The following is an 18,616-nucleotide window of genomic DNA, read 5'->3' on the forward strand; positions in this document are numbered from 1 at the left end:
CATTGCAGACAGCTGTGAGTCACTGTGTGCTTGCTGGGAATTGGACTTGGGACCTCTGGAAGAGCAGTCAAGTGCTCTTAGCCATTGAACCATTTTTCCACCCCCACCCCACCCCCTTGCCCCACCCCCTCACCCCCCACACCCCATGCTAAATTCTAATAGGCTTCCCTTTCCCCACAGGAATTTAGAGCTGTTCCAGTCGTGGCCTGATGAGAAACTCTGGCAGCTGGTGGCCTTGGGGAGAGTAGAGAAGTTCTCACATGGACAGCTGGTGACAAAAGACTTTGTGGATTCGTCATTTATCACATTTATCTGCAAGGTGAGAGAGAGTGGGGCACAAAGCTGGGAAGAGCAGGTCCGACTTGAAGCCTTTGGCCAGACAGACATGGTTTGAGTCAGCTCTGCAATATGTGCGGTTCATGTCCTTTTCTGGCCTCCCATGTTCTAGCTTCAGGTCTCCTGCAAAGCATGGTCCACTTGCCTCAGAGGGTTTCTGTAATCTTGGGTGTGTACAGTGTGCCCTGTTTTTGGGCTAGGGATGGGAATGCATTTCGAACGTTGAAAATTATATATAGGACCTAACTGTGGACTACACCTTTCTTTATGTGCATTCCTATATTCAGATTTATAAGTTAGGCTCAGTAAGAGATTAAGTTAGCATAAAATAGAACTGTTAATACCAAAATACTATATCCTCACCCTTTTTGTGATGATGTAAGATGGAATATAAAGAAAATAATCTATAGCTTTTCTTTGTCATATTTGTATCACGAAATCGCAATTTTTGTGCTTTGGGTTGCTGCTAAGTAAAATCAAGTTACTTGACCATAGCATTGTGGGACTACAACAGCTGAGCTGGTAACAGAGAGCTATAAAGTCCGTCCCTCACAGGTAGGTAGCATATGCAGCATGGATATACTGATGATGGTTTGTTACCTAGGCAGGCACTCAGAAGGGTGCACAACTTCACACTTACAATTTGTGTATTTCTGAAGCGTTCCACTTGATATTCTTGGTTTGTTAGTGTATGGGTGACTGTAACTACAGTAACTACAGCTAGGTTCTTGCTTGTTTGACATGTTGTGTCTCGTTCGGTCACACAGTGACCTCCCAGAAGTTGGTAGGGACCTCGTTCTCATTTAACAGAAGAGTAAACTGAGGCACAGACTATGAAATGTTTGTTCAAGATCACAGAGTTGGGGCGGGGGTGGGGGAGCAACTCCAGTGCCCTTCTCCAGAACTGGGACTGGAGTTGACCAGCCAGTTCCTTACCCTGCAAGTCACCAAAGAGATTAGGTGCATTTTTGTCAAGGATATGTTGGTCCAGGATGTGAGAAGAGACAAAGATAGAGAAGACTCATTTTCTCTGTCTCCTTCACTGGATCTGGAACACAGACAAAGTTGTCATTGCCAAGTGCCAAGGGATGGGTATATGTGAGTGATTTCTAAGGACTAGAGAAGGGGGAGCTTCAAGGGGGTAAGAGGAAGACAAACCTCAGGTATTGATCCCAGAGATCAAAGGAAAGCACAAGATTGACAGGAACGGGACTGGCTGTATGGGCTGGCCTGAGCTGAGTGTTACCTTTTCAGGCATCTTATGAGTTGGTAACACAACACTTATTTTTTTTTTGTTTAATTGATAACTTTACTGGCAAATAATAGCATCTATAGACATCTTAGAGTACTTACATAGGAGACATAAGATAACATCTGGAGCTCTTTTGGGTTCATGCAGCTCCTGCAAACAGCTCCAGAAGCCTCCAGTCAAAAGCAGAGCAAAAAAACTGGTCTGGTTCATTTTGTGGACTTGCAGCACACTGACTCTTACTGTCCAAGCCTTGATTTTACTGGTGAAGATACTAAGAGAGAGCATCAGTGTGGGGGCATTCCCACAACATGAAACAAATGCTTTTGTCCTTACCCAGGAGGAAAGAGAAGTTTATGGTGGGTCACTACAGGATGGGACCAAGGACATGGCTCATCTGCGGGAGGAACACTCAGTGTAGCCTGTCTTGCAGAGACTTTGAAACAGTAAATAATATTAGTCATTATATAGTAAAAGGTCATCTCAATGGGGTATAGAAAATTAAAATGGGACTGGGAGTGTTGGTGCATGTCTTTAATCCCAGCGCCAGGGAGGCAGAGGCAGAGAGGCAGACAGGCAGAGAGAGGCGGATCTCTTTGAGTTGAGTTCCAGGACAGCAAAGGCCGTTACACAGTGATCAAAGGATGACCTGAATATAATGAACCCCTGAAGTAAAGGGGGATCTGCCATTGCCTCTTCTCTTCCACACACACAAAAGAATTGTTACTCACCCCCCCAAACTCCGAAACTGTAGCAATGATGCGATTACAGACTGATTTGGGGAAGGAACTCCAGAGAACATTTCCATTCTATCATGAGACAATGAATGGAAACCATCAGTGGCCCTTCCCACTCATGCAGTGATTAGGAAAAGGGTAGGACAGGACACTTAGTAAATAATAATTGAACAAGTACTGTTTCAAGTGTCTGCTGTGTGTCAGGCGTTCTGTTGGTTCTGAAGACAGTGGGAAAGGAAGTCAAAGCTTGACATGGCAGAGTATATAAGAGAGTAAATAAATGAACCAGCTGAAGCCAGGCAGTGGCGAGGTACTTCTTTAATCCCAGCAGAGGCAGGCAGATTTCTGTGAGTTCAAGGCCAGCCTGGTCTACAAAGTGAGTTCCAGGACAGCCAGAGCTGTTACACAGAGAAACCTTGTTTCAAAATGTAAATAAATAAATGAACCAGCTGTTTTCAGACACCAAGAGGAGGAGGACAAAACAAGCAGGTGGGACAGACCAGTCAATTCCTGAGTGGATGATTTGAGAGATCTCTTCCTGATGACTTCTTTTTTTTTTTTTTTTTTTTGGTTTTTTTGAGACAGGGTTTCCCTGTGGCTTTGGAGGCTGTCCTGGAACTCGCTCGGTAGACCAGGCTGGTCTCGAGCTCACAGTGATCCGCCTGTCTCTGCCTCCCGAGTGCTGGGATTAAAGGCGTGCGCCACCAACGCCCGTCTCTTCCTGATGACTTCTGTGCCTAAATCTAAAATGACTAGTGCCTTCGGTAACCTAGGGCCATGGTGTTCTAAGAGAGCATTAAATACAAAACTGATTTCAGGGCCAGCAAGATGACTCGGTGAGTATCTTGCTACTAAGCTCGATGACCTGAGTTCAAACCTTGGAATTCACTTGGCCCGGAAGGAGAGAACTGACTCCTCAAAGTTGTCCTCTGACCTCCACATTCGTGCTGTGGGATGTGTCCCTCTATTATTTGGGTCATCAAAGAGTTTACATCATTGACAGCAGGTGTGAAAGCTGCAAGAAGTCTCAGTTTACTGAACATCATTCATGTGAGGGTGGGAGTGGTCAGACAGTAGGCAGCCTATGAGGTTTTGATTACATTCACTAGGGAAATGCTGCCTTCAGCTTCATTCGTCAGATCATGACTGGTCTGTGAGGATGGATCGGCGAGGAGGTCAGATAGCCCCATCAAAAGTGGCCGAGGATTGGTGGGCTATATGGAATTTCTATAGTGTGTGGATTTTATTCTGTATAAGTGGTCTTGGCCCCCCCCCATTTTTGCTGTGCTGCCGACTGAACCCAGGACCCTTCACAGAGCAGGCAAGGGATTTATCACTGATATACATCCTCACCCCTTTTTAAAAGTTAGTTTATATTAATTGTACATTTTCATACATCTGCCATCGTTTTATTTTGAAGTCAGGGTCTCCCTATGCAGTCCAAGGTGGCCTTGAACCCTTTATCCTCCTGTCTCTACCCCTCCAATGCTGGAAGTACATGTACCCCACACTTGGCCTGAAATTATGTATATGAACATGTATTTTCCCTGTTGTTAAGCTTAGCAGCACCACTAGGGGGAGTGTTGTTCTTCAGGGGCCTGGCCCAGCAGGGAAGAATTAAGTCTGCCTAACAGGGAGCAAAAAGAAATTCATGTAGGGTTGTTAAGTAGGAAGCAGATTTGTGAAAGGATGGAGGGGTGTAATAACCTGCAGAAGCAGTTCCTGAGCTGCAGATACCCGACACACAGGGCAAAGAGGAAGTCAGTCCCACAGCCGGTGCAGGAGTAATCAAGTGGATACTGGCGCCTCCCAGACTCAACCTCATTAAATGCATCCATCCGTGGGGCTCAGAGAGCCCCAGGACCTTTGCTGTAGGGAGCTGGAATTGAAACAACTGGCTTCCCGTCCAAAAGGGACTGGATTAAACTTTCTGTCCTCTGCCTCAGTCTCTGAGCACTGAGATTACAAGATCATACATTGGCATCACCATGGCCAGCTGCAATGTCTTTTGCTCTGTTTTCATCTCCATTTTTTCATCTGTAAAATGGGACCACTGAATTCATAAAATCTTGCAATAGGAATTATTTAATAATCAAAAATTTTTTTTGGTTTTTCCAAGACAGGGTTTCTCTGTATTGTTTTGGAGGCTGTCCTGGAACTCACTCGGTAGACCAGGCTGGCCTCGAACTCACAGAGATCCGCCTGCCTCTGCCTCCTGAGTGCTGGAATTAAAGGCGTGCGCCACCAACGCCCGGCCCAAAATTGTTTTTTGTAAAAAGAGAGATGTACTGGCCATTGGTGACGCATGCCTTTAATCCCAACACTCAGGAGGCAGAGGTAGACGGATCTCTGTGAGTTGGAGGCCAGCCTGGTCTACAGAGCGAGTACCAGGATAGGCTCCAAAGCTACACAGAGAAACTCTGTCTCAAAAAACCAAAAAAAAAATGTGTAAGCAGTTAAGAGCATGTACTGCTTTAGCAAAGGATCTGTGTAGGGTTCCCAGTGCCCATGTAGCATGGCTCAGAGCCACCTGCATCAGCTCGGAGGTTATCTGATACACTTTTCTAGCCTCAGTTAGCAACTGCATTCACACACACACACACACACACACACACACACACACACACGATTAAAATAGTAAGAGATCTTTAAAAAATAACTTTTTAAGCACATGCTCCCCTGGTTAATATTCATCTACCAATCCAGGACTCCTAAAGGTGGCACAGCCTAGCCAGCACCCACACTCAGGGCCTCATGAGAAACACGAATTCTGCCAGGCACAGTGGCAGCTTTATAATCCTACCACTGGGCGCGAGACCAGGAGTTCAGAGTAATCCTTAGCTGTCTGGGGAGTTTGAGGTCAGTGTGGGCTATGACATATGCTTCAAAGCAAAACAACAAAACAGAGTGTCATCCATGTGCCGCGGCGTGTGCCAAGCACTTGTCATCCATGTGCCGCGGCGTGTGCCAAGCACTTGTCATCCATGTGCCTCGGCGTGTGCCAAGCACTTGTCATCCATGTGCCTCGGCGTGTGCCAAGCACTTGTCATCCATGTGCCTCGGCGTGTGCCAAGCACTTGTCATCCATGTGCCGCGGCGTGTGCCTGCGTTCTTGTAATCCAAGCACTTGTCATCCATGTGCCGCGGCGTGTGCCTGGGTTCTTGTAATCCAAGCACTTGGGATACTGAGGTAAGAGTATTGCTTCAAAATTTGTTTGTTTGTTTGTTTGTTTGTTTGTTTGGTTTTTCGAGACAGGGTTTCTCTGTATTGTTTTGGAGGCTGTCCTGGAACTTGCTTGGTAGACCAGGCTGGCCTCGAACTCACAGAGATCCACCTGCCTCTGCGTCCCGAGTGCTGGGATTAAAGGCGTGTGCCACCAACACCCGGCTGCTTCAAAATTTGAGGCCAGCCTGGGCTACATAGAGGTTCAGGACAGCCTCCTTGGGTTGAATAGTCTATGAATCTATTTAGTGAACATATTGTATTATCCTAAAACTACCTTATCCCACCTATGCCTCCCCCGCCCCCAGCCAGAAATCTTAGGTTTGTTTTTATTGTCTCAACAGCTTCATCTTTTCTAGAATGTCATAGGTTGGAATCATAGAGTATGTTACCTTTCAGATTGACTTAGAAGTTTGCATTTAAGACATTTTTATTTTTTGAATGGATGTGTTTTTAGTGTTGCATAATATTTCATTGTCAAGATGCACCATAATTATTTTTCCAATGAGTAAATATACATGAAAATTCTCAAGCTCCCCCACTCCCCGAGCTATTAAATCCAAAAGTCCAGGAAGGAGGGTTGGTAGTTGACAAAGTTTCAAGAATTCTGAAGTACACCATAGTACTTTTTTTTTTTTTTTTGGCTTTTTTAAGACAGGGCTTCTCTGTATTTCTTTGGAACCTGTCCTGGAACTCGTTCTGTAGACCAGCACTATAGTACTTTTTAAAAGGGACACTCCTGTCCTTCCCTGAAGATTGGTTCATAGCAAACTCTGCACGGGAGTAAGTGCTGTGACCTTCCAGGGAAGTAATACAAAGGCCGCAGTGTGGCTGTAGGCAGGGCACCCTGGGCCAGCAGTGGAGTTCAGTTTGTTCCTTACTGTGTTTTACTAAAATCTAGCCTTTAATATGAAGGTTTATGTAACAATTCTAGTCTGTGGCTTTTAGAGTTCAGAACAGGCAACCGCACACCAGATCCTGTGTGTCCTCTGACTGGGACTGAGATGCCCCTGCTCTTCTGAAGGGGCCGCTCTGTTTTCTCCCTTTTATTCGCTGTGTAGCTGGCTCTTTGCCCACTCAGACATCCTCAGCATCCTGTGCTTTCTGCCGCTAGAGGATGAAGCCAGCCGCCAGTGGCTGATTTCTTGTGAGGGAGGTTGGGAATAGGATTCCCACTGGTATCTCAAGCACAATTAATGCCCATAATCAATCCATTCTGGACCACTTGGGACACATGTCTGGACCTCTCTCTGTGAGTATCAGATGCAGTAAAAGGCTTACGAGAGACTTTTCCAAGAGGAATCATTGTTTCTCTTGCATCTGTGGTTCTTGGGTGAGAAGTATTTGTTGAATGAATATTGAATAAAGCCCCAAGGATAGTGCCTGGCATACAGCAAGAGTTTGTTAGATGGCTGATCCCTTACCAATAGTAGCCTGTCTTTAAGATCCATCCTTCTGTGTCTCTTTGAGTTCCTACTAAGAAGCAAAATGTTTCTACAGAGATAGGAAATAAAGGAATATAGCAGTTTTTTTTCTGCTGCTGGAATTCAAGCCCAGGCACCCACATATGCTAGGATTGCTTTGTTCCTGTTTCTTCTTTAGGCAGGGTCTCTTGAAATTCTCCTGCCTCAACCTTTGCTGTACCACCACTCTTGGTCTAGAGACTCCTATCTTTATCCAAACTCCCAGCATCAGAAGGGCAGGAGAAGGGAATTCTGGGAATTAAAAACTGGCTTTTAAAGTTTTCACTCTGACCATCACAAGCTCCCTTTCTAAGGAAACTGATCCAAGCAAATAAGGAGACTGTGTCCAATTCAGAGATGAAAAGTCCCGACCCACTGCTGCAACGATAAACAACACACTTACTGAAAGTAAAACTAAGTATTTATTGTAGAAATTACTCACAAGATACCAAACAAGTAACCCAGATGAGCCGAGTAGTTTTCCACCGCTGAACTGGAAGCCAAAAGCCGGAAAAAGAGACCAAGACTTCCGTTGTTCAGTCTTTTATACCCCCCCCCCCCGCCCCGTAAGGCCCCCTAGCCATGCCCAAAAGTGGGCCTGGCTAGTGACGTAGTTCACCGCCTACATCCATATACATCTTTACGTCCATCCATATAAGTCTTTAGTCATGCCTAAAGTGGGTGTGGTTAGTGCTGTGGTAAACCGCTCTTTTATTACCTCATCTGTATGCGCCTCTAGTAAGTCACATGGTTAATGGCGGCATTGTTTTCCTCCTACAGCGGTGCATGCCTTTAATCCCAACACTAGGGAGTTTGAGGCCAGCCTGGTCTACAGAGTTAAGTTCCAAGACAGCCAGGACTACACAGAGAAGAAACCCTGTCTCAAAAAACAAACAAAAAGAATTAAAGATGAATATTAGACTCACTTGCCGTGCAGGGCATACACAATCACTGTAAGTGGCTTACATTGTCATTTTTTCTCAGGTCATCTAGAAGTAGCATAAGTCTGTAGGTTTAGAATAGAGAAGGAAGAACACTAACTTTCCTAGTTTTATCCAGCATTGGACTTAGGAAAGGTGGAAGTTTTGTGTTTTCAGCTGAGGCCTTTGCTGTGTTGAGCAAAATAAATTTATAGACAGGATAATGCTGGCAAATTAGAAACAGCCAGATCTTCTAGAAAATGTTTTCTGGGGCCTGGAGAGATGGCTCTGCACTGGCTGCTCTTGCAGGGGACTTAGGTTTAGTTCCCAGCATCCAAATCAGGCAGCTCTCACTCCTGCCTACAACTCCACTTCCAAGGATCTGATGACATTATCTGGTCTCCTAGGGTACAGACAAGCAGGTACACACATAAAACTAAATGAACATAAAAGTGTCTTCATGAAGTATAATTTATGCAGCAGAATTTCCAATCTGAACTATTTTTTCTTGATAAATTTGAAACCTGTCAACTAGTAACCAAATTGACGTATTGAACATTTCCAGCCTCCAGAAGATGACCTTGTGCCCTTTCTCAGACAAAATTTCCCCAAAGACACTCCTATTACTAGGCCATCACAGGTTATCTTGAGATTTATTTTGTGTGTATGGGTGTGTGTGTAACACATGTGTGCAGTACCTGTAGAGGTCAGAAGAGGGCGTTGGATTGTTGTGTGAAGTTTTACTCTTTTTACTCTTTGGCCTTTTTGAGGGGCCCACCATTCAGCTCCCAAATAAATCACATGGAGACTAATTATCTCTTGTAAGTGCCCTGTCTTAGCTTGGACTGTTCCTGACAAGCTTAACTTAAATTATTTCGACTACCTTTTTTACCTCTGGGCTTTTTCCTTTTCTTTTGTATACCTTTCTTCGTTTCTTACTCCATGGCTTGTTTTGTAACTGGGTAGCTGGCTCTGGACATCCTCCTTCCCTAGCTCCTCTGTCCTCGTTCAGTAACACAGCTTCACAGAGTTTAAACAAACGCAGTGTAAACAAAAGTCACACCCCTGAAAATATATTCTATCACACTGGATTCCTGGAACTGCAGTTTTATAAATAGATGGTTGTTAGCGGCCATGTAGGTGTTGGGAATCAACCCCACATCTTCTGGAAAATCATTGCTCTTAACCTTTGAGCTGCCCCCCTAGCCCCAGCTGCCCCTCTAGCCCCAGCTGCCCCACTAGCCCCAAGCTGCCCCACTAGCCCCAGCTGCCCCACTAGCCCCAAGCTGCCCCACTAGCCCTAGCTGCCCCTCTAGCCCCAAGCTGCCCCACTAGCCCTTCCACAGAGTACTTTTACTTGTCCCTGAACCTCATATAAATAGAATAACATCAGTAGATAAATCTGATTTTTTTAATCAACTGTATATTGAGGAGACAGAGACAAGAGGACACCTTTGGGCCCCTGGTCATGGAGTCTAATGACTCTGAGAGTTCCAAGCTTAGTGAGAGACCCTGCCTCAAAAAAATAAGGTAGAGGTAGAGAATGACTGATTGAAGGTGCCAGATATCCTCTGCTCTCCACATGGGAGAGCATACACATACATGCACACATTTACACACACACTTGAACATGTAAACATACAGAGAATTACCATCAAATAATATGTTTGGTCTGATGTATAACTGGGGTTTCTTTTTGCTTGTTTCTTTTGAGGAAAGCTCTCACTATGTAGCCCTGGATGGCCTCTAATTAGCTATGTAGATTAGGCTGGCCTTGAACTCACAGAGATCTGCCTCCTAAGTGCCTGGATGAAAGGTGTACCGCTCCACCTTCTCTTCTTCATTTGTCTCTGATTTAATACACATTTCCACCTGCTAGAGTTACCTGAGAGGAGAATGTCATCCTTGGGAACCTATGTTCTTTGTTTGTTTGTTTTTAAAAAGGGTTTTGTTTTGTTTTTGTGCAAGGTGGTGATGGCACACCACACAGCACTCAGGAGGCAGAGGCAGGGGAATCTCTGTGAGTTTAAGGTCAGCCTGGTCTACAGAGTGAGTTCTGGCACAGCTAGGGCTGTTATACAGAGAAACCCTGTCTTGAAAAAAAATTTTTAAATGTGTATGGTGACTTTGCCTGCATGTATATAAGTACACCATGTGTATGTCTGGTGTCTGCAGTGACAAGAAGAGGGCATCTGATCCCTTGGAACTGGAGTTACGGCTGGTTGTGAACTGCTGGGTGGGTGCTGGAGATTGAGCCTGGCTTGTCTGGAAGAGCAGTCAGTGCTCTTAACCACTGAGCCATCTCTCCATCTCCACAGGTGGTCATTTCTAAGACCAGAAATGAACTGCAGAATAATTATAAAAGTCACCAGGTGATGGTAGTGTGCCCTTTTAATCCCAGCACTCCGGAGGCAGAGGCAGGCAGATCTCTGTGAGTTCAAGGCCAGCCTGGTCTACAGAGCAAGTTCCAGGACAGGCTCCAAAACAATACAGAGAAACCCTGTCTCAAAAAAACAAAAACTAACAAAGCAAAGCAAAACAAAGCTTCCTTTCAAAGCCTGGCCTACCTGGAGTGCTCAGGTTTAACCCTTGGCTTGTATCCCTTGCTATGCCCAGGGCAACTGTGAGATCCTGCGGATGATAGACCTGGAGGCTTCCAGTTCCTATTACAAGTGGGTCTGGCAGCAGCTGGAGCTGTTGGACCACAAACCTCTGCGAGTTCACCAAAACGGTGAGTAACATGGCGACATCAGTCAGAAGATGGCATAGCTGGCAGAGGAGACGTGTGTCCCCCTGGGATTCATAGACTATAGATTCATGGACATCTGAACTCAAAGGGGCGAGCAGGAGGTCTGCTTGGACGCTCCTCTTCTACCAGCTCTAAGACTCTGGTTTTTGACCCTGCCTGCCATCTGTCCCTCCCTCCTCGGGATTCTTCCACGTAAGCACCTACTCATGCCTCATACACCCCCACCCGTCTTTCGGCATCTCGCTTCTGCGTTTCACATCTCAGATGAAGCATCTTTATTCAGGGAATTCTCCCAGACCTCTCATGCTGAAGCAGCATCTTCCACCTCAGCCCTCATTATATCCCATTTGCATCTGCAGTATTTCTGCCATGTCTGTCCTGCTGAAATCACACAGCCAATCTGAAATGGTTATTAAATGTCTGGCTCCCTAGAATTTAAACTCTATGATCCCAGGGCCTGTGGCCATCCCAGGCACCTCATGTATATTCAAAGTGACTCACTGAGTCAATAGACACTCGTATTTCACTACTGTGGATGGTCCTGAGGTGATTGTACCTATGTATTCTCCAATGCCTATCTAAGTTGATATATATGGCATGAATAGCTGCTATCACTCATCAAACTCTTCATATACTCAGTTTGGCTGCTGATACATAATTATAATTCATATAGCAGAAGGTGTATTAGTCAGGGTTCTCTAGGGTAACAAGTTATAGAATGAATAGCTTTCTCTGATACAGAAAGGGGTTTTATTAGAATGGCTTACAGCTGTGGTTCAGCTAGTTCCGCAATGGCTGCTTATGTATGGAAGGGTCAAGAGTCTAGGAGTTGTGAACAGTCCACAGGCTGGGTGCCTCAGCTGTTCCTCAGCAGGTGCTGGAATGCCAAAGAAGCAGGCTCTCATGCCACTGAAGGGATGGACTTGCTAGCAAGGTGAGAACAAGCAGGCAAATAGCAAGTCTCCTTCTTCCGTGTCCTTATATAGGCTTCCAGCAGAAGGTGTGGCCAGATTAGAGGTGTTTCCAAACTCAAAAGATCGGATTAAACGTGTGTCTTTCTACCTCAAAGATCCGGATTAGAAGTAGATCTTCCCTCTTAGGATTAAGTGAAAATCCCTCTGAGGTGTACCCTCCATTTTTGGACTTTAGTTAATTCCAGATGTGGTCAAGTTGACAACCAAGACTAGCCATCACTGCAGATTTTCAATAAGATATGATTGTATCTCCATTTTACAGATACAGAAACCAAGGCTCAGAGAACTGAGCCTCTTGTCTAAGGGTCATACAGACACTAAGCAACTAAGGACTGCAGAGTGCAGGCTCGGCTCATTGAAAGAAAAGCAAGAGCTTTCAGATTTGCCAAAGGCTCCAGCCATGCTCAGTCTCCATGGACTGGACACAAGTAGTATGAGATAAAAGCTTCTAGAGCCTGCCTAAAGTGGTAGCTTCCCGACTTTGGGCGGTGCTTCTGTTCACTGGAAGTTGTGTATCCATGTGCACATGAGAGAGAGAGAGTGTGTGTGTGTGTGTGTGTGTGTGTGTGTGTGTGTGTGTGTGTGTGTGTTTTATATTCGGGTAAAGAGTTCCAGCCTTCAAAAGACATCCACAGTGGCTCAGGGGTTGCACATTTACCAAATCCAGCTTTGGCTTCCTCTCAACATTCCCTTGAGATTATAACCCAGCCTCTCCAAGATCACATTGTGGAGGTGGCCAGTTGTTCTGATATTAGAACTGAAGCTAAAATGGGTGGCTGGGCAGGGGAGAAAGGTGTGTGTGGCGGGGTGACCAAGAATTTTGGAGCTTGACAGAGCCAGGTTTATTCCACATAGTAGCTGGCATTGGTTAGTACTTAAGTCTTTAGACCTGGCTTCTCCATCACCTTTCCAGATTGTATCACCATTAAGAGCCTAGGCTCATGCAGGGCAGTGGTGGCACACATGTTTAATTCTAGCACTCTGGAGGTAGAGACAAAGGCAGGTGATTTTTTGAGTTCAAGGCCAGCCTGGTCTACAGAGTGAGTTCTAGGACAGCCAGGGCTACACAGAGAAACCTTGTCTCAGGGGGAAAAAAAGTGATCCCAGGCTTAGACTACAGGGTCCTGTGTGACACTGGACAAATGACTGTCTCCTTGTACATCATTGTCCTTGGGTTCTGTAAAATGCAAATTACGTTCCCTATATTATAGAATCATTTGTATTTAAACAAATGAATATGCAAAACTCATAGACCACTCCCTGGATGTGTGAATATATGGTAGACACTTGTCACCATTATTACAAGATGACGGGCAGGCTGAAAGAGATGTCAGCCCTCATATCAACCATCCCCCAATGGCAATTCCCTAGATATAAGGCTGTATTGCAAAAATTTGGATATACTATGTTTCTGTTGTGGTTCAGTTCAAAATACTTTTAAATTTCTCTTTTGATTTCTTCTTTGCCCCACTGAATATTAATCAGGGTGTCATTTAATTTCCAAAGATTTGGGGACCATCCAGCTCTCATTCGTTTATTATTTCTATGATAAAATACTCAGTACAGTTCGAATCCTCTCAAATGTGTTGGAAGTTGTTTTGTGGCCCAGAAAGCAATCTATCTTGGTAAATGCTCCATTTGCATTTGAAAAGACCATGCTGTCATTTGCTGCAGCATGTTCTTCGTGTAAGTCAGCTGAGGTGATGGTAGGCCAGTGGTCTGTGTCCTTCCTGATTTTTGCATCTGCTCTACCAGCTGTTAATAGAGAGCTGAGAAAATCTGCAGCAGTATTTTCTCTCTCCCTCTATTCCTTCCTCTCCCTCCCTCTCTGTATCCTAGGCTCAATTTGACCCATGGAACCACAGGATTGAACTCTTCAAGATAAGAAAACTTCTTTTTGAGGTTTTTGAGATGAACCCCAACCTGCAAGGCTTGGCAGATGCTCCACCACGGGCTGCACTCTTGATCTAAATTGAATCTTTTGTTTTTTGTTTGTTTTTTGAGACAGGGTTTCTCTGTATTGTTTTGGAGGCTGTCCTGGAACTTGCTTAATAGACCAGGCTAGAGAGATCAAACCTCTTATGCATGCCAGGGAAACACCATACCACTGATCTTTAGCCACAGTCACTAAAATGAGTTTATTTAAGTATTTTTAAACATTTTGTTTATTTTAGATGGAAATGGCATGCATTTGGTTTACACTAACTGGCTACCAGAAGCCAGAGGTGGTCCTGTTTCCACACCCCAGTATATATGAATGTGGGCATTCACATGTCATGGTGCACTTGTGGAAGTCACTGGACCATCTCAGGCTGGCCCTTGCCTTCCTCCTTGTTTGAGTGAGGTGTCTTGTTTACCAACAAGTATGCCAGTTTAGCTGTCCCCCGCTTGGTTTCTAGTTCCATTTGTTTGGAATACCCTTTTCCGTCCTTTCATGCAATGGTTGCATCTATCCTTGATGGTGAGATGCAACTAATAGATGCCATTCATTCATTATTTATTTATTAATTGGTTTTTCAAGTCAGGGTTTCTCTGTGTAGAACTGGCTGTACTGGAACTATCTCTGTAGACAAGGCTAGCCCTGAACTCACTGAGATAGGCCTGCTTCTGTCTCCCAAGTGCTAGCTAGAATCAAAGGCATACGCCACCACTGTTTGGCAATGCAGTTTATTTTTTAAAGTCAATCCACTAGTCTATGTCTTTTGATGGGAGAATCGATGTCATTAAGCTTCACAGTTATTATTGAAAGTTGTGTATTAACTCCTGTGTTTGTGTTGATTTTGTAGTGTTTGGCATTTCCTACTCCTCTGGTGCTTACTGTTCTAGCATGATTTATTCTTTCCTGTAACCCCTAAATGTGTATACTTTTTTAAAAAAAATATTTGCCAGGTGTGGTGGCGCACGCCTTTAATCCCAGCACTCGGGAGGCAGAGGCAGGCGGATCTCTGTGAGTTCGAGACCAGCCTGGACTACCAAGCGAGTTCCAGGACAGCCTCCAAAGCCACAGAGAAACCCTTGTTTTCATTATGGAAAGTGTTTCTTTCTCCTTAATTATGATACAGTAATGTGGGCTGGCAGTTATTGACTTTCAGAACTTGAAATAGAGATCTGCCTGGCTGTGTAGGAAGATTAAAGGTGGGAGCCATCATGTCCAGCCCACCTTGTTTTCTGAGGCAGAGTCTCTCACTAGCACGGAGGGCTTGCCATCTGGGCTGGGCTGTTTAGCCCACAAACCCTAAAGAGCTGCCTGTCTCTCCCTCCCCAGTGCTGAGATAGTAAGTACAAGCCGCCATGCCCAACTATTTACATGGGTGCCGGGGATCAAAGTCGGAGCTTTGTGTGTGCTAGGCCAGCACTCTGCCGACACCGCATCTCCAGCCCCAGTGTGATGGGTTAGAAAGAGAGCAGCTTTGAATAGAATAGAACTGAGCTCAAATTAAGTGTCAGTCTTTCAGCAGGATCTTAAGTTCTCTGCTGCTCGCCTGGCCTCTCCAGGCTAATTGCTTCTCTAGACGGAATGATGGGGAGATCTGATTCAGGGCTGCCCCTGAGGGCAGGCTATGAAAGTTGCCTTCTCTTTCTTCCTCCTCTTCTTCATTGGCTCTGTAGCCTTGGCAGGACTAGAAGTTGCTATGTAGGCCAGGCTAACCTCAAACTCATAGAGACTAGAAGTTGCTATGTAGGCCAGGCTAACCTCAAACTCATAGAGATCCACCATCTCTGCCTCCAGAACACAAATTAAAAGTGTGCACCGCCACACCTCCCCCTTTCTTTCCTCGATGTACCTATGGTGTTCTTCCACAAGGCCCATTGTTGTGTTTTTTTTTCTCTGTGCTTTCTCTTAACAGTAATGTCTCCTATGGAGAGATTTAAGGAATTCCAGATCAAATCATATCCTCTACAAGACTTCAGCTATTTGAAACTTCTGCGTCTCCAGGAAGCCAGAGAGCAAAGGGGGAAGATCAGGATAACAGAGACTAGTCTCCCAAAGTTGCTGGGCCCGAAGGTCAAGTAAGCTGAGCTCTTAGTTGATAGGGTGCTCTGGATGTGGGTGTTAAGGATTTCAGAGATGCTGGTGAGGGGCAGGAATGACAAACAGGTGGGGCCTAGATGGATGGGTGTGGCTAAGGCAGCCTAGGGAAATCCTGGGTTTGGCATCCAGGACCTGTGTTCATTGCCTCTGATTCACTTAAGAGCATCAACCATTTATTTCAAGGCCACACTAATATTTTAAAGGGGAAGAAAGGATCTTTTGGCTTCCTGTGTCCATTTGCTGGGTCATTTTGACTCAGCTTCTCCAGGAGACTTCCCACGTAGGGGAGCAAGCTCTACTATAGCAGGTAGGAGCTTGGCTTGCAGTCAGTCCAACCCAGGTTCAAATCCTGGCTTGGTCACTTGCTTTGGCTGTGTCCCTAGTCAAGGGATCCAACTTCTAAGCCTTACGTTTTGTGAACAGTGGTTTCTGAGCTTCAGGGTCATTGTAAGCTATTGGTTATATGAAATATTGCTAAATTATACATAAAGCTCACAGGATGCTTAGTAAATGACATTAAGTTATACAGTCAATCTCCACAATGTCCCTTAAGGTGCTGTGGTTATCACCCATTTTTCAGGCAAGCAAACTAAAGTTCACAGAAGGATGAAGTTGCTTGCTAAAGGTCACACATGGAAGTGGTAAAGCCAGGATTCAAACCTGAGCAGCTGGTCAAACATCTGTCTTTTATCTGGTACCTGTCACACACTGGCATTCAGCAGATCCACATTGAGACCTATGTTCTTGCCTTAACTTGACCTGAGGAACAGAAAAAGATTGCAGCTGAAGCACCACTCACTTCCCCCATCCCATTTGAAACCCAAGCATCAGAAGATATCTAAGCTGGGTGTGGTGGCGCACGCCTTTGATCCCAGAACTAGGGAGGCAGAGGCAGGTGGATCTCTGTGAGTTTGAAGTCAGTCTGGTCTACATAGTGTGTTACAGGACAGCCTCCAAAGCCACAGAGAAACCCTGTCTCAACCCCTCCCCCCAAAAATAAAAGCCCTGCTTTGAAAAACAAAACAAAGTGATATCAATAATGTGGTTAGTATCACTGTTGCTGTTTCTCAATGGCCTCTTCATTTATCCACTAACACTTTGGATCTGCTGGCCTCCGTAAGAATCAACCCATGAATTCTAGGTTGTTTTTCCTTTGATGGAATATTCCCAGTTCAAGCTTTCCCATGGATAGAGATAAAACAGATCCAGTGTGTTTGCTTTGATCCAGTAAGGGAGAAAGGACAAAGTGGGCCCAGAAGTAAAAGATTCAGGGGATGCTGGGTACATGCCTGCTTGTGCTCTTGTTGGAGGGGCAGGAATGAAGCCTGCTTGTGTGTGAGCTGAATGAGCCCTGCTGCCATAGACAAATCCCAAAGATAGCACAACGGGATTGCCTTTACAAAATTAACCCCAATTTGAACAAGATTTAGGATCTGCAGTCTGACAATGGCACCCTGTCTTTATTAACAGGGAGGCCAACCTCTACACTGCCTTCCCAACCTCTACTGTGTCACTAGGTGCATGGAGCCTCATCTTTGAATAGTCCATTCTGTTTGTAAGCAGCTCTGTTTGTTGGGAATTCCTGTCCCGTGGGAGCTTTGAATTAAGTAGACCCAAGTTCCAACTGAGCAAGCAGCCTGAACTCTGTGCCTGGACTTGTCCACCAGGCTGGCTCAGCTGCATGGAGTCGGTCATCTGCTCTTCAGAAAGCAGCCTCTGGTGACTAAAAGGTCCCTAGCTCCTTTGTCTCCCAAGTTCAGTCTCCCTTACATTTCTCTAATCCCAGGCAGCAGCAGTCAGACTCCCTCACAACTTGCTTTTGAGTTTTTCACCTTCTTGGGAGGCACACATTCTCCAGGAGGGCTCTCATCAGTAGCAAGGCGAGGGCAGACTGCTGGGGATCTGGTGAGCTGACTGTTTTATGAATCAGTTCTAACAAGCTGTTACATTTCAGATCCAAGTTTGGTCATTCAGTCAAATGTCCCATGGTCAACACCAAGTTTGGTGAACTCCCCAAGGAGGCTGTAGTGGGGGTCTACATGAAGGTCCATTCTCTGAAGGAAGGAGATGTTGTGGTAAGTGTACTAGGAGCTTTTTTTTTCACAGGCTAATGCATAGCACAGCTGGGCTGGGAGTATTGAGTAATGAGCAGAAAGGCTATGAAACACATCTTTCTATATTTGCTGATAGAAGAAACAATACTTGGGCTGGTAGATGGCTTAGGGGGTGAAAGTGCTTGTAGCTGACTTAGGTGCCTGAACACAGAACTGACAGTGGAAGGGCAGAACTGACTCCTGAAAGACGTCCTTTCAACACACGAACATACACACACAGAGAGACACACAGAGACACACAGACACACACACACAAACACACACACACACACACAGACACACACACACACGTATATTTTTTGAAACAGGGTTTCTCCGTGTAGCCCTGGTTGTTCTGGAACTCACAATGTTTAGACTGTGATGAAGAAGTAAGTTTTTAAACATTTGTCAATGCCCATAGGACTTTTCAGCATGCAGACATGGCTGGCCTCTGGTGTTTTTTAGATGTTTACTTTCGTGTTACTGGAGAGCAAACCCAGGGTTTCATCCATGCTAAGCAAATTGCTCTGCCATTGAGCTACATCCCCAGCCCAAGAGTGAATCTTCTTTTCTTTTCTTTCTGACTTCTTATTCTTTATATTTCCAGAAAGGGTCTTACTCAGTAGCCCAGGTTGGCCTGTATCTCATCCTATAGCTCAGGCTGGCCTGTACCTTACTGTGTAACACAGACTGGCTTTGAATTTTTGGGTGATCGTCCTGACTCAGCCTCCTGAGTGCTGGGGTTATATATGTATTAACTGCTACACTGCAATTTAAACAAAAACAAAACAAAACCCAGAAAGACAGACCTGGTAGTGTATACCTATAACCTCTACGAC

At 45.2% G+C, this 18,616-nt stretch overlaps 1 protein-coding gene across 8 annotated transcripts in view; it reads left to right on the forward strand.

The window, feature by feature from the left end:
* Cnbd2 (cyclic nucleotide binding domain containing 2) overlaps positions 1–18,616 on the forward strand; it is a 56,673-nt gene that overhangs the window by 28,760 nt on the left and 9,297 nt on the right. For 6 of the 8 annotated variants that reach the window (XM_040732824.1, XM_040732826.1, XM_040732829.1 and 3 more), the window contains 4 exons: positions 179–319; positions 10,545–10,659; positions 15,500–15,662; positions 17,639–17,759. In XM_040732824.1, the coding sequence (XP_040588758.1) occupies positions 179–319; positions 10,545–10,659; positions 15,500–15,662; positions 17,639–17,759 (540 nt within the window). The remainder of the gene's footprint in view (positions 1–178; positions 320–10,544; positions 10,660–15,499; positions 15,663–17,638; positions 17,760–18,616) is intronic. The other 2 variants (XM_040732825.1, XM_040732827.1) reach the window with 1 other exon arrangement.

Source organism: Mesocricetus auratus, unplaced genomic scaffold, assembly GCF_017639785.1.
Source record: "Mesocricetus auratus isolate SY011 unplaced genomic scaffold, BCM_Maur_2.0 Super-Scaffold_100028, whole genome shotgun sequence".
Taxonomy (NCBI): Eukaryota; Metazoa; Chordata; class Mammalia; order Rodentia; family Cricetidae; genus Mesocricetus; species Mesocricetus auratus.